This window comes from Hypomesus transpacificus, chromosome 8 (assembly GCF_021917145.1).
Source record: "Hypomesus transpacificus isolate Combined female chromosome 8, fHypTra1, whole genome shotgun sequence".
NCBI lineage: Eukaryota > Metazoa > Chordata > Actinopteri > Osmeriformes > Osmeridae > Hypomesus > Hypomesus transpacificus.
Genome location: NC_061067.1, coordinates 10,010,076 through 10,025,168, shown reverse-complemented (window position 1 = coordinate 10,025,168; position 15,093 = coordinate 10,010,076). Strand labels below are relative to the sequence as shown.

At 43.9% G+C, this 15,093-nt stretch overlaps 1 protein-coding gene across 1 annotated transcript in view; it reads left to right on the top strand.

Annotated features, from left to right (window-relative positions):
* Positions 1-6: 6 nt before the first annotated feature.
* The window catches only part of LOC124469934 (sodium/hydrogen exchanger 9-like), a 58,119-nt gene continuing 43,032 nt past the window's right edge, over positions 7-15,093 (top strand). The window contains exons 1-6 of the mRNA XM_047023496.1: positions 7-229; positions 686-888; positions 3,443-3,520; positions 3,801-3,877; positions 5,872-5,987; positions 12,598-12,703. Of these exons, the coding sequence (XP_046879452.1) occupies positions 82-229; positions 686-888; positions 3,443-3,520; positions 3,801-3,877; positions 5,872-5,987; positions 12,598-12,703 (728 nt within the window). The 5' untranslated portion in view covers positions 7-81. The remainder of the gene's footprint in view (positions 230-685; positions 889-3,442; positions 3,521-3,800; positions 3,878-5,871; positions 5,988-12,597; positions 12,704-15,093) is intronic.

The window sequence follows — 15,093 nt, the reverse complement described above, 5'->3', positions numbered from 1 at the left end:
GTGTAGGATGCGGATGTACCACAATTTGTGTCATATCGAACAGTTATCGTTTGGGGATATAGTCGAAACTAAACTTATAAAATGATGACGGGCATTATGAAACACAGACAGGATAGTGTTATGTTACTGTCTTTAAATGCGTTATTAATTGTTTCAATTCTAAGTATGTGGTGGTTGAAACAACGTCAATTTCGATGTACGCATGTAAGTGGTGTGGCTATGTTGTATGGTGAGTACGGAAGTTTGAGCTCAAGCGTTAGTTCAAAAAGTTGTAAACTTTCTTTTCGAAATGTTTATAATTGTGGATATCTGGGGGGATGAACATCAAGGTGGTTTGAGGGAATCAATTTCACAGGGAGCACAAGCATCTCTCCCTTGCTGCAAGTGCACAGACTGTTGAAAGGACATGTCATTAAATTGAAGGCCTACACATACTTATAGACTGCATTCTACAGGTTCCCTGTGCTGGAGACCTATTCTCCTTTTTCAAACCATATAATTACAATTAGTTGTTAACCATTGCATGATGTATATTGCACACAAATATATATCATATACAGGATTCATTTTTCCTTAACCAATGCTACAGTACTTTTTTTTTGCATACCCCTCTGAATGTAATTTGGCTATTGCTGAACCGGCATTGACTTTTGTTGAGGGTGTCAATTTGTGTGTTGCTTTTCAGGTATGGTTCTCGGTGCAATTATGAAATCCGTGGACTTTGTATACAGAGACGAGCCAATGGAAGTGTACGCCTGTGTGGGCCTCAACAACACCCCACTGACACTAACGGTCAATGTCACCTCACATGTTCACCATTACAAACATGTAGGAGAGGTCAACTTCCTTGAAGGCCAAGGATCATCTTTGATCACAGACTTATATAAGGTAGCACAACTCCTATCTTACGTCCATTAGACATGTAAACACAGAATTGTATATCTTTAACCTAACCAACCCGCGCCAAGGTTTTTCCAGATATTACTGTTCATCAGTGTGGTTCATTCATGTACTCCTAATGGCCTTGGGGGGATAGAGAGAGAGAGAGAGAGAGAGAGAGAGAGAGAGAGAGAGAGAGAGAGAGAGAGAGAGAGAGAGAGAGAGAGCAAGAGAAAGAAAGAGCAATAGGCGGAATGGACAATGAACCTGGCACATTCTCTGGGACCAAGCGTAACTTCATTTAATAGCTCTGCACTCTTTGGCCCCTCACAATGGAGGGCTCTCATTAAGAATCCAGTGGGGGTGACGACACCATTAGGTGAGCCCAGACATTTGGTGTGGCCTTCAGGTCATTAAGCCTGATATGTACGAAATCCCCAGCAGGAGAGATAAGGATTTCATTGCATTACAGAGTCCATTAGATATGTGCCGTAGGGGAGGCAGGGCACTAAAATGCGAGCTCTGATTAAATTTAGCACTGCTTGGTTGAAGAGGCAATTAGTGTATTCCGCATACCTCAACCCTTTGACTCAGATGTGCATGTGGCCCCCGTAACAAAATCCCTGCAATATGCATAATTTTGCTATTACAGTGTCCTTATTAGCCACTGTTATTGAGGGTTTCGTTTGTCGTGCAGTGACAGTAAGTAATTATGCAAAAAATGTCCATGTGGATAGTTCCAAAAAGTAATTTGTATTGAGTTCGATAATCGAGGCACAATGTTACGAGCAATTATAGCGTTGGCAGCAGTTTCTGCTCTGAATTGTAGATAGAGCTCATTGCTCGTTACACTTCAAGCTTTTGAGGGAAGGTGAGGATTAGCATAGGAAACGTGCTAACAGCCTATTTACACACAAAATGTTGCCATCCAAATTACATGTTTCCCATCAAATATAAGAATACAGCAAGATTACCGCATTTCAAAATAACATCCCTTTTGAGTATTTGCATTGACCTTGTGTGTGCCTTTTCATATAAATAATATTTCAAGAATATGTACTCATAAAACCCTTTGGGATTAAATAAAAAACATCAGTGAAGTGTAGCTGAAACATTCAGAAATTATCTGTGATATTGGTTGACAATTTATGCAGGAAAAATAAGAAGACTTAATAATATTAATATTTTGATCTTAATTAGATATCCGTTTTTGCACCTCGCAGTATTATGAATGTGACATAGTTTAAATTAAGTTATCATAGACTAGTAATCTTATTTGACTGCAGTCTACAACCCCTTGCATACAGTGATGACCTTGGGATGTGGTTCAGATTACAGAGCATTGGTTATTTTTCACTGCCTTGAAGAAGACGAAAAAGCTGCAATTTTCAATTTACGGGTTTGGTTATTTAATCTGTTTTCTGTGCATGTACTGCTACACCTTCAACATGATCTTGAACCACTAATTCCTAACGTTTTAGAAAAACTGACACAACAAGTTTGTTGTGCCACCTTGGTCTGGTTGGCTGGTTCCTTGCAAGTGTAGAACAGTATGATGGAAATGCAAGTCTTTTAGACAGCAACTGTTGTTCTTGTCCTTTTTCTTGAGCAGGCTTTAAAAGCCACCAGTGTAGGATACAAAGTGTAGATTTGAGGTCCTTAAATGAGTTGTAGACAGGTTGTGATAGACTAGTACTGTAGGTAGTCAACCATTGTTTGAGAAGGTGAGGACTAGGATATCCTTGGGAATTGGCGTAGTTCCAGCTAGACTAAAGCAGGAAAGTATGACACAATTTTGAATGCAAGAACATCACTCATGAGTTTTTCAAGAGAATCAAGAGATGCGTTTAACCAATCTGTCATGTCAAAGCAAACCAATGACTCTGTTTATTTAAGTGCACTTCAGACTGTGAACCGGGCTGATGCAAACTGCAACTCCCAAACCAACACACAGATACCTCGCCTTCTGCGAAATATTGGGATACCAATCGGAATACAAATTACACACACCAGCCTTTAAAAGAGACTGCTCATTCATATAGACCTTGTGAAGTGTAGGCTCAGTTGCTATTGTCTCTGTCGATACCAAGCCGTTTACTACCGTGGATTTCCTAGTTGGGATTCCAATTAAGAATTGTCCTTTGATCTTTGGCCATACCTTCGGATTGTTGTATTGCTCATTAAAAACTGCCAGACCTGCATTTGCCTCCATCTCAGCCTCACTTACCTGACACAATCATGATAGTACACTCCCATACAAGTAGTGCACTGAGTCTGTGCATAGACGTGTATAGACGTTCCTGACTATGATTTCACTTAAATATTAGTCTTATAATTCCTTATACAAATGATTGATGAGGGCATTCAAACTCCTGAAGAAAATGATTTAAGACGTGTTGGTGTCGTGGAAGACTGGAGTTTGTGTGCTCTGAGCGTCTCCCATCGAACTGAGCAATGTGTCTGGTGACGGCTTGCTGTCCTTCACGTTGTCACATTCAGTAAAGCACTTGTCCTCCCCCCACAGCCCTGTCAGTCACAAGCAAAATGGCTCTGTCTGTTACAGATGACCTTTGATCCAGAAGTCCTGTTCAATCTGTTTCTGCCACCCATCATCTTCCATGGAGCGTACTGCCTCAATCAGGTAAGACTGCTGTCATGCTCAGTCCTGGCGGGGAAGGAATAAATGTCAAAGAAGGATTTGGGGGGATTTTGAAGGATGTTTTTGGCATCAGAAAGCACATAGTGGCATGTTTATGAGGTGCAATTGGGACTGTATATTGAATACAAGGATCGTAATCACACACATCATTTGCCCCTAATAGAGTCTACTGAATGAACACATACAAATTGAGTTTTGTCTGTATAATATATTATTTATTTGTTTGTGTCACTGACATGTTTGGGAATGCTGTCTGTTCCAGAGAAGATTCATTGACAATTTGGGCTCAGTGTTGACTTTTGCTTTCATGGGGACAATCATCACCTGTGTTGGTATTGGGTGAGTATGACATTTCTACTCTTGGTTCTAGGAACAGGGAACATATTCATAGTATAATACTATACTGACAAAAGCTTCATTGGGGAGAATGTATTCTATGCCTATAAAAATATATTGTTCACACATATCTAATACATGTCTGTATGTCAGTTCACAATGTATTTAAGTAAAACACTCAATACTTTTAGCCTGTCAAAATACTAGTCTTAATCATATTGTCTTGCTCAGTGATTGCTTCTATCTATATGTGTGTTCATTGTAATGCGGAATTCTAATACTGTGTTCAATAGATGCAGCTCATGAATATTTTACTGCAGCATGTATTCGTGCTGAATTAGAGGAGTTTCAATATGTAACCACTAGATGGTATATGTGTGCTTTGGAGGATTGCCTGGCCTAAGTGCCAACATACTGTAGGGTCACTATTGTTCTGCGACTGCACTGAATATCACTGTGTTAAGTTAAAGCATGCATGGATGCAACAATTGAACCAATAAATGCATTTTAATTGAACATTTTAACAATGTTTTTCACTTGTTTCAAAAAGTTCATGGTTCGTTTATGTCAAATGTTATGGCACGTGGCCCCTGCTTAAACTTGTGGTTGATTCTGACTTGTGTGAAAGTTCACGTTTTCTCTGTGTGATCTCTCTGTTGAGAAAGAACAGTCTGGTTTAACGAAACCTTAAAGATCAGCTTTTCGGTCTGATTTCTTTCTCTCCCCTCGCTCTCTCTCGCTCTTCCTCCCTCTCTCTCACCCCTCTGCTCCCCCGAGTAGAACATTCCCAGGAGAATCCTACATGGTTTGACATGTCGCATCACATGCACATTCTTTGACTCCGAGGAACCGGGCCTTGACCAATCCCGTGCCTTTGTTAGTCGGCCTGTCATATTCTGAAGGGCTAGGAGGGCTTGTCAGAAGGGAAACACGACAGTGCTTGCTATTATAACAGCAACAGCAGCCGAGGCCTCCCCTTTAAAAAACAAACATACACTCACATTGCAGATCTCTTCCCACATATTTATGATAGCGTTCTGATCATCGCTCAGCCCTAGAGCCCCGTTTTTTTTTTCAATCCATCCCAACTGCCCTCAGAGGACAGGGTGTAACATGTTGCCACGGTAACCGGGTTATGATAAAGGAAGGAAGTCCCCGGGGGACACGCAGACATGCCAGATCATTATGGGATATTCGTCAGTAACAGGATTAGGTGTTAGCCCACTAGCAATCCAGTGAGAGTGTGCCGTCCTTGACTTCGGAAGTGAAATTTCATTCAGGTTGTTTGAAGTTCAAATTCAAAGCATCCAGCAGTATATCTACATATGCTGGCCTACAGTGCCCATTGAACAACAGTATGACACCTGATGTTAATCGTGAAAATAACACACAATCTAACCTCCAAACATGGCCAGTAAGGACCATATGCACTAAAGGCACCCAGTGTGACTCGTTGATTGTACATACCACTGATGCTTAGTGTCCTGCCGGGTCTGTTCAGGTTGGAGTTGTAGTTTTGTGACATTGTCAAGGACAATGTCAAGGACATTGTCAAGGACAATGTGGCCGATTCAAATGTTCCTTAGCTCCTCAACCTACCAGGACAGTCTCAGCCTCCCCAGTCTCAACCCCCAAAAATAGGCTACCATAATTAGGAACCAAAGATAAACACTTTTCTTCTCCTCTCCAGTCGAATAGCTACTAGCCTCCACAACCAGGAGCGGTAGCACGCTAGGCTAACTCTCCCCTATCTTCCTTGTTCTCCTATGCTACGTACATCAGATAAGCGGTGGCCAGCCAAGTCTTGAGTGTGTACGCCTGTGCCGAGCAGCCAGCCCCAGAGTCCAGACAGGTCACCCACAGCCAGCGTCTGGCCCCGTTACCCACACTGCTCTAGGGGGAGAGGCCCAGCTGTGGTTGTGGCGATGACTAATGGGCTGGCTGTGGCGTGCGCTCCCTGTTGACCTCACCCATGTGGCCTCTTTCCTCTCTTCCAGGGCCTGCGTGTACGCCTTCACCAGGCTGATGGTTGTGGCCGGCCAGTCGGCAGAAGGGGACTTCCTCCTGACTGACTGTTTCTTGTTTGGGGCTGTGATCTCCGCTACTGACCCAGGTAATCGGTCTAACCAAGGGTCTGCACGACAGAATGCTGTGTATCTGGACTGTGTGGCGGATATCTGACAACTGACTTCTAAAGCATTACACGAAATGACACATTGCTCAAAAATAAGCATAATAACAATATAGCAAATAGCAATAACACACATCATTCTGAAGCCTAAGGCAGAATTCCCTTGTACACAACAGCTCTTTTATCTCGATTATTTCTTCAAGGTGTTTTTTTTCTCCCCAAGAGCTGGAATTGCTACAGAGATACTTTCAGCCTAACCATTTGTCCTGTAAGGGCTACTTAAACTCAGTATTGACCCAAGGTCACTATGATTAATTGTGGGTATCTGGTAGATACACACTTACCGCCTCCTCACTGCTTATGCTTTGTATGGCTGTAATGGATACTGTAACCAGTGAGTCAACCAGATGACTGTCATGGACAAGTGGAAACTTGTGATAGCCCAGTTATTTTTTTTTTTTACCATTCTTGCAATGATCTAAACAAAGATTAATGGTCTGTTCAGTCAGCTGGCATTGTGGTCTGTCTGTACCCAACTCCATGTTCGTTCCAGACATTGTAGTTGGTTCAGGTACATTCTGATCTACGACAGATATAAAACAACATCGGAGCGTCATATGTTACGCAGCATATGTTCTGATGACTGTCTCTTAGAAATATGCTATTGTCATGTGGGTCATGCGACGCTTAATCATTTACTTTAGTACTATAGGGTGATCTTGTGAGTTTCCATAAGGGTCTGTTAGTAAAAGATAGAGAGAGAGATAGAGAGAGGGAGAAAGAGGGAGAGAGGATGACGGCCTCTCTACCCAACGTCACAGAGACACGCCGCCCTGTAGGGAACACTTCCCAGCATGCCTCAATGGCCTCATCACTCTGATTAGGATCACGGGGCGTCAAATATTGTGCCAAGGTCCCAAATGTCAGGACCCGTAGGCTGTCTACTCATCCTGTTGGTCCAAATACAGGCGGCCGTGTTTTCGGGAGAGTGTCGTTAATATCTGCCTGTCTGTCTCGCGCCTTCCTGTACATTAGCATGCATGAGGCCGGAGCAGCTAGCAAAGAGCTAACACACTGTGATTATTCCACCCTAAAGTTGGCCTCAGATAGAATATTCTAGCATAGCATATCTTTGAGCATACATAATGAGGCCTCCTGCACATTGTAATGCCGGCGCAAGAGACCTAGTTCTCGGTTGCTGACAAGTCTGAGAAGCACAACCCTGTCTTTCGTTGACATCGGAAAGCTTTTGGAAGTTTTTAAGTACTTAAAAGCATTCCCCTGTGTAAAGGCAATGCTCAGCCTCTGACTTAAGATGCCATTATAAGCAACACTGTGAAACCATGTCATCCATTATCCTTCACTGGTGTTGTTGTTCTAACTTGTTGTTGTACTTTTGTACTAACACCCCGAGATAAACAATTCAATCAACACCGATATCAGGGACTTTGCAGAAGAACCCAAACCCCATTTAAGAATAGTAAATTAGTTTGTGTTTTGTAGTAAACATTTCTTCACAGACTCTCTCAACATAGACACAGATTTTTTTACTTCCCAGTTTAACCATGCCCTCCTTCCCACACATCACACCCTCCAACACCCCGGATTTCATAGACTTGCCTTTGATGGGGGTATTTGTTTGAGAGAAGCCCCACTGACAGGCATATGGACAGTGTCTGATGCCCGGGTCACTGTGAGGAGCTCCCTCTGCAATGTCCAGGGACAGTGAACCCAAAGGGAGTGTTGCACAAGCGCTTCAAGACTTCATCTTTAATCCCATATCCTCATTTCAGAAAAGGGAGTAATATATTCTCTGATTATTTCAACTGGGTTCAGATAAGTGGTGTACAGTGAGTGAGTGTGAAAACTAACAACAGGTCACAGGAAGCGTGGTCATACTGTAATAGGGTCTCTTCATATCAGTGATCACTGTAATGACCTGTGATTCAGTTCATTTAACTTCATGTATACCCGTATGTAAATTTGATCTGCAGTGGGTGAGTTTGTACTTTTCACATTTATTCAATACAACACAAAACAGTGTATGAACTAAATATCTAAAACGACATGATAAAACTGGTGCTCCACGTTCCCAAAAGACAATATATAAAAAGTTGAAATAAAATAGACATTGCATCTATATCATTATAGTAAACATTTTGCTCAGCTGATTAATAGCTGCCGGAACAAAGCAGTTTTTATACTGCTTTGTTCTGCACTTTTCAACAGTAAACCTTCCGCCAGGAGGAAGAAGCTGAAATTCTTTGTACAAAGGATGGGAGTCATCATTAAGTATCTAGCCAGCCAGCCACTTTAACTGTCTAGTATACAGGGATGCTGGGTTAAACTGTGACTCCCCTGTTAGCCCACCAGACCATTTAACCATGTGACTCAAACTATTCCTGTTCTTTGAGGATAAATTCCCAAACCAATACACTAAAGAAAAGGATCAAATAGATTTTATAAAAGCACGATAAAATAAAGTCATCATAGTTTTGCTAATATGGAAATAAGAGTTTCCTTATGAAGAACAGACACTAGTGCCCCTATTTACATATGGCTTCCCAATTTGCATCAAAGTTTAGTTTTGAGTCTATAATTGTCCCAAGATATTTGTAGGAGTGTACACATTCCATTGTCTGACTCTTAATGGATGTGACTTCATGTGTGTGACCATGTTTTCTAAAATCAATTATCATGTCTTTCGTCTTTAATAAGTTTAATTGAATAAAGGATTCAATCCTCACTCCACTTAACAAAGTCATTGATGACCGGACAATGACTGGATTCCTTGTCCTAAGCTGACTGACAATAATGGTGTCATCTGCGTACTCTGTGATGGTCCTATATTCCCCCTACTCTGACACATATTTGTGTAGAGAATAAATAATAGGAGTGAAAGCACACATCCTCAGAGAGTATTCCATGACCCTTTGTGTCCTATTAGCTAAAAGAACCAAGCCTAGATTTTTTTCTCATCCACAGTTCACAGTCCCTTTAAATAGTATCTATAGTCCACATTCATGCAATATATTAATAACCACAGTCGTTTCAGGAATGTATTGCAATGTTGGGCAATCATTCAACAAATCTCATGTCCCTGATCTTGTGATTAAATTGTTTTATATATAATTTTTTCTGGAATCCTGGGTCACCTAGTAAAATGCTCTAATTAGTCGTCCATCCAACCCCTTCAACTCAAGATATGTCTGTAATAATTGTCTATTCCCCCCCCCCCCACCTTACAGCGTTACTGTGGAAACTGATGAACACTTGACAGCTGGGGGATGGAGTTGCCATAGCGACACTGCCATCCCAACCCCTGCTGTCTGTGAAGGGAGATAGGGATGGGGGTCACGTATATTTTTTGAGGTGTGAGTGGAGAAAAAGACCGTCTGTCATCCTCTAATGATGGGTACATGCAACGAGATGGAGCACCCCATGCTGTGTTCTTGTGTACGTGTGTGTGAGAGTGTGTGTGTGTGTATGTACGTGTGTGTGAGTGTATGTGCAGGTTGGGGGGGAAGACCACCAGCAGGCTACCTTAACATCCTCACCTATCTAAGGTAACGATTGCCCAGTAGGTATAGGTTAAGACAAGATTTAGAGGGTGGAGGAAGACTTGTTTTTCGAGTGGGGCTTGAGCGTTGACCTGAGCCCGACTCTGCTTTATTTGCCTTCTGGTCGGCTCCCTGCTGGTACACCAACTGAATGAATAGTATAGTATATGTATTCTACCGTTCTGCGTTTCCATCGCAGTGTATCTGCGGTATAGCACACAATTGCGTGTTGAGATAGGCAGCTGACAGTTTGTGTGACAGGGTGAGAATGTGTGTGAGACAGTGTGTGTGTGTGTGTGACTCATCCCTGGCCTGGCTCGGTGTTTACTGCTGATGAACTCTCCTAGGCGTTCACCTCATTGTCTCCTCAGCCATCGGTGGTGTGCTCTGAGGCTCTGCAGAGTAAATAAATCAACATTTGTTCCTGTGCTTTCATTCTAGCCGCAGGCATATGTATGTGTGTGTGTGTGTGTGTGTGTGTGTGTTAGTGTGTGTGTGTGTGTGTTCACAGAAATGTTGTGCTGGAGTGAACTGGCCAAAAAGCCAACCTGGGCTTCTTAGTTATCTGAGCTATGATGATAGTGATAGTCAGTGTATAGTAGGTGCAGGTCCAGGTCCCTTCCATCTATCATAGTATAAAAGTATCATATAGTGTTATATGGTATAGTATAGTATAGTATGGTATAGTATTGCATAGTATGGTATGGTATGGTATTTGTTAAGGGTAGTATAGTATTTAGGACAGTATAGTTCAGTAAAGTTTTTGCCAAGGATAGTATATTTTTGTATAGTATGGTTTTTGTTGTTTATCATAGTATAGTACAGTACAGTATGGGATAGCATCATACATCTTTGAACTTTTATGCCACTGGGCAAAGTACAGATTAGAAGTGACATACTGTACAAACATCCAGAATAAGCCACTGACAACCAGCCACATTAGAATAGAAGAGTGCCGTTAGCATTGAATCCCATTAATAGTTTTGGATAGACAGACTTCACTGACAAGGATTCATTTTCATAATTAGTCCTTTCAAAAGCTACTGTGAATCGTGTCTGTTGACCATGTGGTTGTTGGCATTTGAAGATAATTCAAAAATAAACATACTATTATTATTCAGCCTGCTCTCTCACTCAGAAATGTTGGTCTTTCAAAGTACAGTATCTAATTGACTTGTCCGGGTAGGAAGACCGTAGACAGACATCTCACGGTAGCGTTGCTTGCCACCATAATGGCTTTCACAGTTAATGGGCCTTATCTCAGAGAGAGACAGAGAGAAACACATTGCACCCCTTAATGTTCCCCTGGGTTATACCTGGGAACGGATTGGGGGCTATTTTTAGAAGAAGAGTGCATCTGAAAAATTTACAGAATCTTCAATATACTGTCTCAGTAGACAGGACAAACTTATATAACTTTCACCCACGTCGATACTGTCTACAATACTTAGTATATATGTGTGTATATGTGTGTGTACTATACTGTGTGAGTAGGTGTGCTCCGGTGTGTGTGTGTGTGTGCATCTGTGTGCATGTGTGTGTGTTTGTGCATGTGTGTGTGCGTGTGCATATGTGTGAGAGACATTCTCTACTGTATGCTGTGGAGCATTTCATGAAGGACTCTGCATTATTCACTGCAGAGTTCTCTGCCTGTGTGGCTCCCTGCATTAGACTTAAGTAGACTCCGTTGGTCATTTTAATCAGCTGCAGTACTCCTGCCTAAATCTTCAGCTCTCTGTCTTCTTCTCTGTTCTCTGGCTCTATACAAGGCAGTAATCAACACTGCAGGTTGGCCCACGCTGCCCCCCCCCCCCCCCCACCACAGACACACACACTTGAGTGTGACATTGTGATTGGACGCAAAGCTCTGACAAGTGCAACACACACAGGATGACGCACGCAGTACTACGCACGCTCTCTCTCTCTCAAACACACACACACACAAAAACACTGCCTACATTGCCCAGTGCCCAGTACACAGAGGTAATCCAATGCTCTGATTATGAGTCAGATGGCTGAGCGGTGAGGGAGTCGGGCTAGTAATCTGAAGGTTGCCAGTTCGATTCCCAGCCGTGCTAAATTATGTTGTGTCTTTGGGCAAGGCACTTCACCCTACTTGCTTCGGGGGGAATGTCCCTGTACTTACTGTAAGTCGCTCTGGATAAGAGCTTCTGCTAAATGCCTAAATGTAAAATGATAGTGCACCTCATTCATCCCATAGCTCTTCTCAGGCACCTTAACAATACAGTAGGTCTACAGTACCATTGTGATTATCGAGACCTTGACCTGCTTGCTTTCTGGTCAAATAATCTGACCAATTGGCTGGGCAAGACCTGTTTGCAGTCGTTTGTGAGTCTTGTTTTGTTTCATACAACATTTTTCTGAGCCTCATTAGTCATGATGTCCTGTTGACACTAGTGGTTTTGCGGGAAATGGTCTGTTCTTCATTTACAGTAATTGTTTTGATGTTATTGAGCCTTGAAAGTGTTCAGTTTGTTTAGTTTAGTTTGACGGTCTGTCACTGAATGCATTTTTCACTTGGATTTTGACATGCTGATTTTTTTTTCTTGTTCACATTGTTATCATTGTGTGAGTGTGATGTACCGGCATTTCAGTCTGAATCCTGCAATAACGGTATAGCTTCTCAGATGTTACAAACATCACATCTTGTAGTACATAATTTCACAGCTATGATTTTGCGACAGTATTGTCTAAGGGCATAGTTTTGTGCCTGCGTCAGTCGTTTCAGAACAGACTGGAATTAAGAAAGTGTGCAAAATGTGTATTCCCTACAGAATTGTACTATGTACATTTAAAAAGTTGCTTATGTGAACCTGGCAGTGTTACTGTCATGTATTTTTCTTTTGTGTTTCGATGCTCATAAGACTAAATGGTTCTTGCTTTATGTCCTTTACAATAATCATTCCTGGCATGTATGAGGTGGTATTGCTGTTTCGGTTCAATTTTCCCAGCCAAATTCTGATGAGGTGATGTGTGTGTGTGTGTATGTGTGTATGTGTGTGTGTGTGTAGTGGCAGTGCTGGCCCTGTTCTCGGAGCTTCGTGTGGAGCCCGACCTGTACACCCTGCTGTTCGGAGAGAGCGTCCTCAACGACGCCGTGGCCATCGTCCTCGCACGGTGAGTCCACCGCTCCGCATCAGCCCTTGCGCCCGTGACCGGGGCGTCAGCGAGGGACTTTGCGCTGTGTTGTCTCGGAAAAGCGGTCGGCGGGAAATTGTCGCAGAGGAGATTGGAGCGCTGGGTGGGTGGTTGGGGGTGTGTGGGCAACCCACGATCAGAGCCCTGATTGGCATCGGGCTTCGCACAGAGACCGGCCTGGCAGGAGAAGACGCTGAGGGCTGCGAGTACGGGCAAGCCATCGTCTGGTGCCAACGTTCCTCATTAGCGACTCAGCAGTCAGCCAGACAGAATTCTAATCTCAACGCTGAACAACACGTGGCACAGCTACTCCCAATGACATGGCTGTGGTCTTACACGCAGTGTACTCTCACACAGCGCAGGAAGGGAACATTTTCTTATTCCAACACACAGTACTTTCATCAAATCCATTCCATTCTTATATATGGAATGTGAGACAAGGAGAGAAAGCCTGTTCGACAACCCCCCCCCCCCCCCATACACTGGTTAGAGGCTTTCTCTGTTCCTCTTTTCTCTTCTCTCTCTCTCTCTCTCTCTCTTTCTCTCTCTCTCTCTCTCTCTCTCTCTCTCACTTTTTCTTCATCCCCCTTCCTCTCTCGCTTACCTAGCCTTTCCTGCTCTCGCTCTGTCTTAACTGTCTCCTTCCCTCTGCATCTTTCTTTGTGCACGTGCTTGTGTGTGTTTGCCATGTGCGTCGCAGACGGCGGCCTTTGTTTGTCTGCTCCACTTACAATATGCCAGCGAACAACAAAAGCCATTGAAAGAGACGGACAAACAGATGGAGGGATGGGAGGATGGAGAGGAGATGGAGAAGCAGGAGGTTTCACACGGACACACTGTCACACAGGCATGAACAGGCCAAGAGATGAACAGAATGCCGGGGGGTCAAGGGAAGGTGAAAGGGGTACGAACAACGCACTCACGTGTGCAAAGTTGCACGTGCACTTACAGTGCGTCTCACGTCAAAACAAATCGAAACCCTGTAGCACGCACACACAGCTTTTTCTTGGCCAATTTTCTTTCTCTCTCTCTCCCTGACTCTCCAACACAGCCGCAGTCATAAAAAAAGGAAAACAAATAAGGTCTGATGGCAGAAGAAAAGGCAAACATGGCTGATTGAGAGAAAGAGAAGCGGGGGAGGGGGGGTTGGGGTTCAAGAGCTGGCTCCCGTCTGCATCTCCACTGAAGAGCCCCCTGCACACTGTGCAGCTAGACACAGATAGGGCTGTGTGTGTCTCTCCCTGCCCTGCTTTCCCATCCCGCATGCCATCCCCTGGCACTTGACAGGCTGGCAAGGCCTCGTACCTCGGCCCCAGAACACAAAGCCGGCCCTTGTGAGCGAGCCACACGGGCCCCTGTGGCCCTGGAATTTTAACAAGCTCCTGTGGGCAGCTCAGCCTCACGCTAACACGGCCCGTCTCCCCGGCCCGGCCGGGCTGCAAGCAGCACTCACACAGCCTCCACACATGTCGCTCCCCGCGATTACATCTGGACATTCTCTGCTCCGAGTGAGCAGCGTGACATTGCTGTTTCTCGGAAATATTACATTGTGGATAGATGGTTGCAAAAAAAACGAGTTTTTCCATCCATTCCATTTACCATTTACCATCTAGGCTGAACAATTCTGATTAGGACGATACTATTTAAGCCACATCCTGATTTAATTTAGGTAAATAAAATACTTGGGATAAAATCAGTGGGAGCAATTTCACCTCAGATCATCTGAACAAGAGCTGGCCGGCAAAACTATTTATTCATCGTGAAGTCTGTTGGAGAGAGTAAAGTTTGTTCCTGTCTGTGTTTCTCCTGTGTACCAGACGGCCTGTCACATCCAATGACAGAAGAGAGGGAGAGAAACGGAGTGAGAGAAAACACCGACGGCACTTTTTTGCCGCCGAAAGCATTTAACGCTCAGTTTAGGGGAGCTCAAAATCAAAGAGAGAAGGGAAGTGTTGTCGTTCCATGAAGACGACCAACTCCTCGCGTGGGTCCCCCCGTCTCTCTCTCACTCCCCCCCCGCAACAGCCTTGTCTTCTGTCAACCCCTTCTCACATGGGAGCCTCTCTCCACCACGTAAATATTCATTCCGGCGCAAACAACGACGCTGTGTTCTTGTTTGTGTACGACAACACATCTCCCAGCTCCCCAAGACAAAACGAGCAGAGGCTGCCCGGCTGAGGGAAAACGGTTCAAAATAGAAATACGTATGATGGCAAGTGGGCGGGGCGGGGGGGGGGGGGGGGGGGCGGGGGTTGGTGGCTTTGAGAGGAAATGAAAGACTCAAAGGGGCATGGCGTTGGTTAGATGCAGTGTGGTCCTACTACATCAGCCCTCCCCTTCTTCCACCCCCCCCCCTCCCCCCCTTAGGA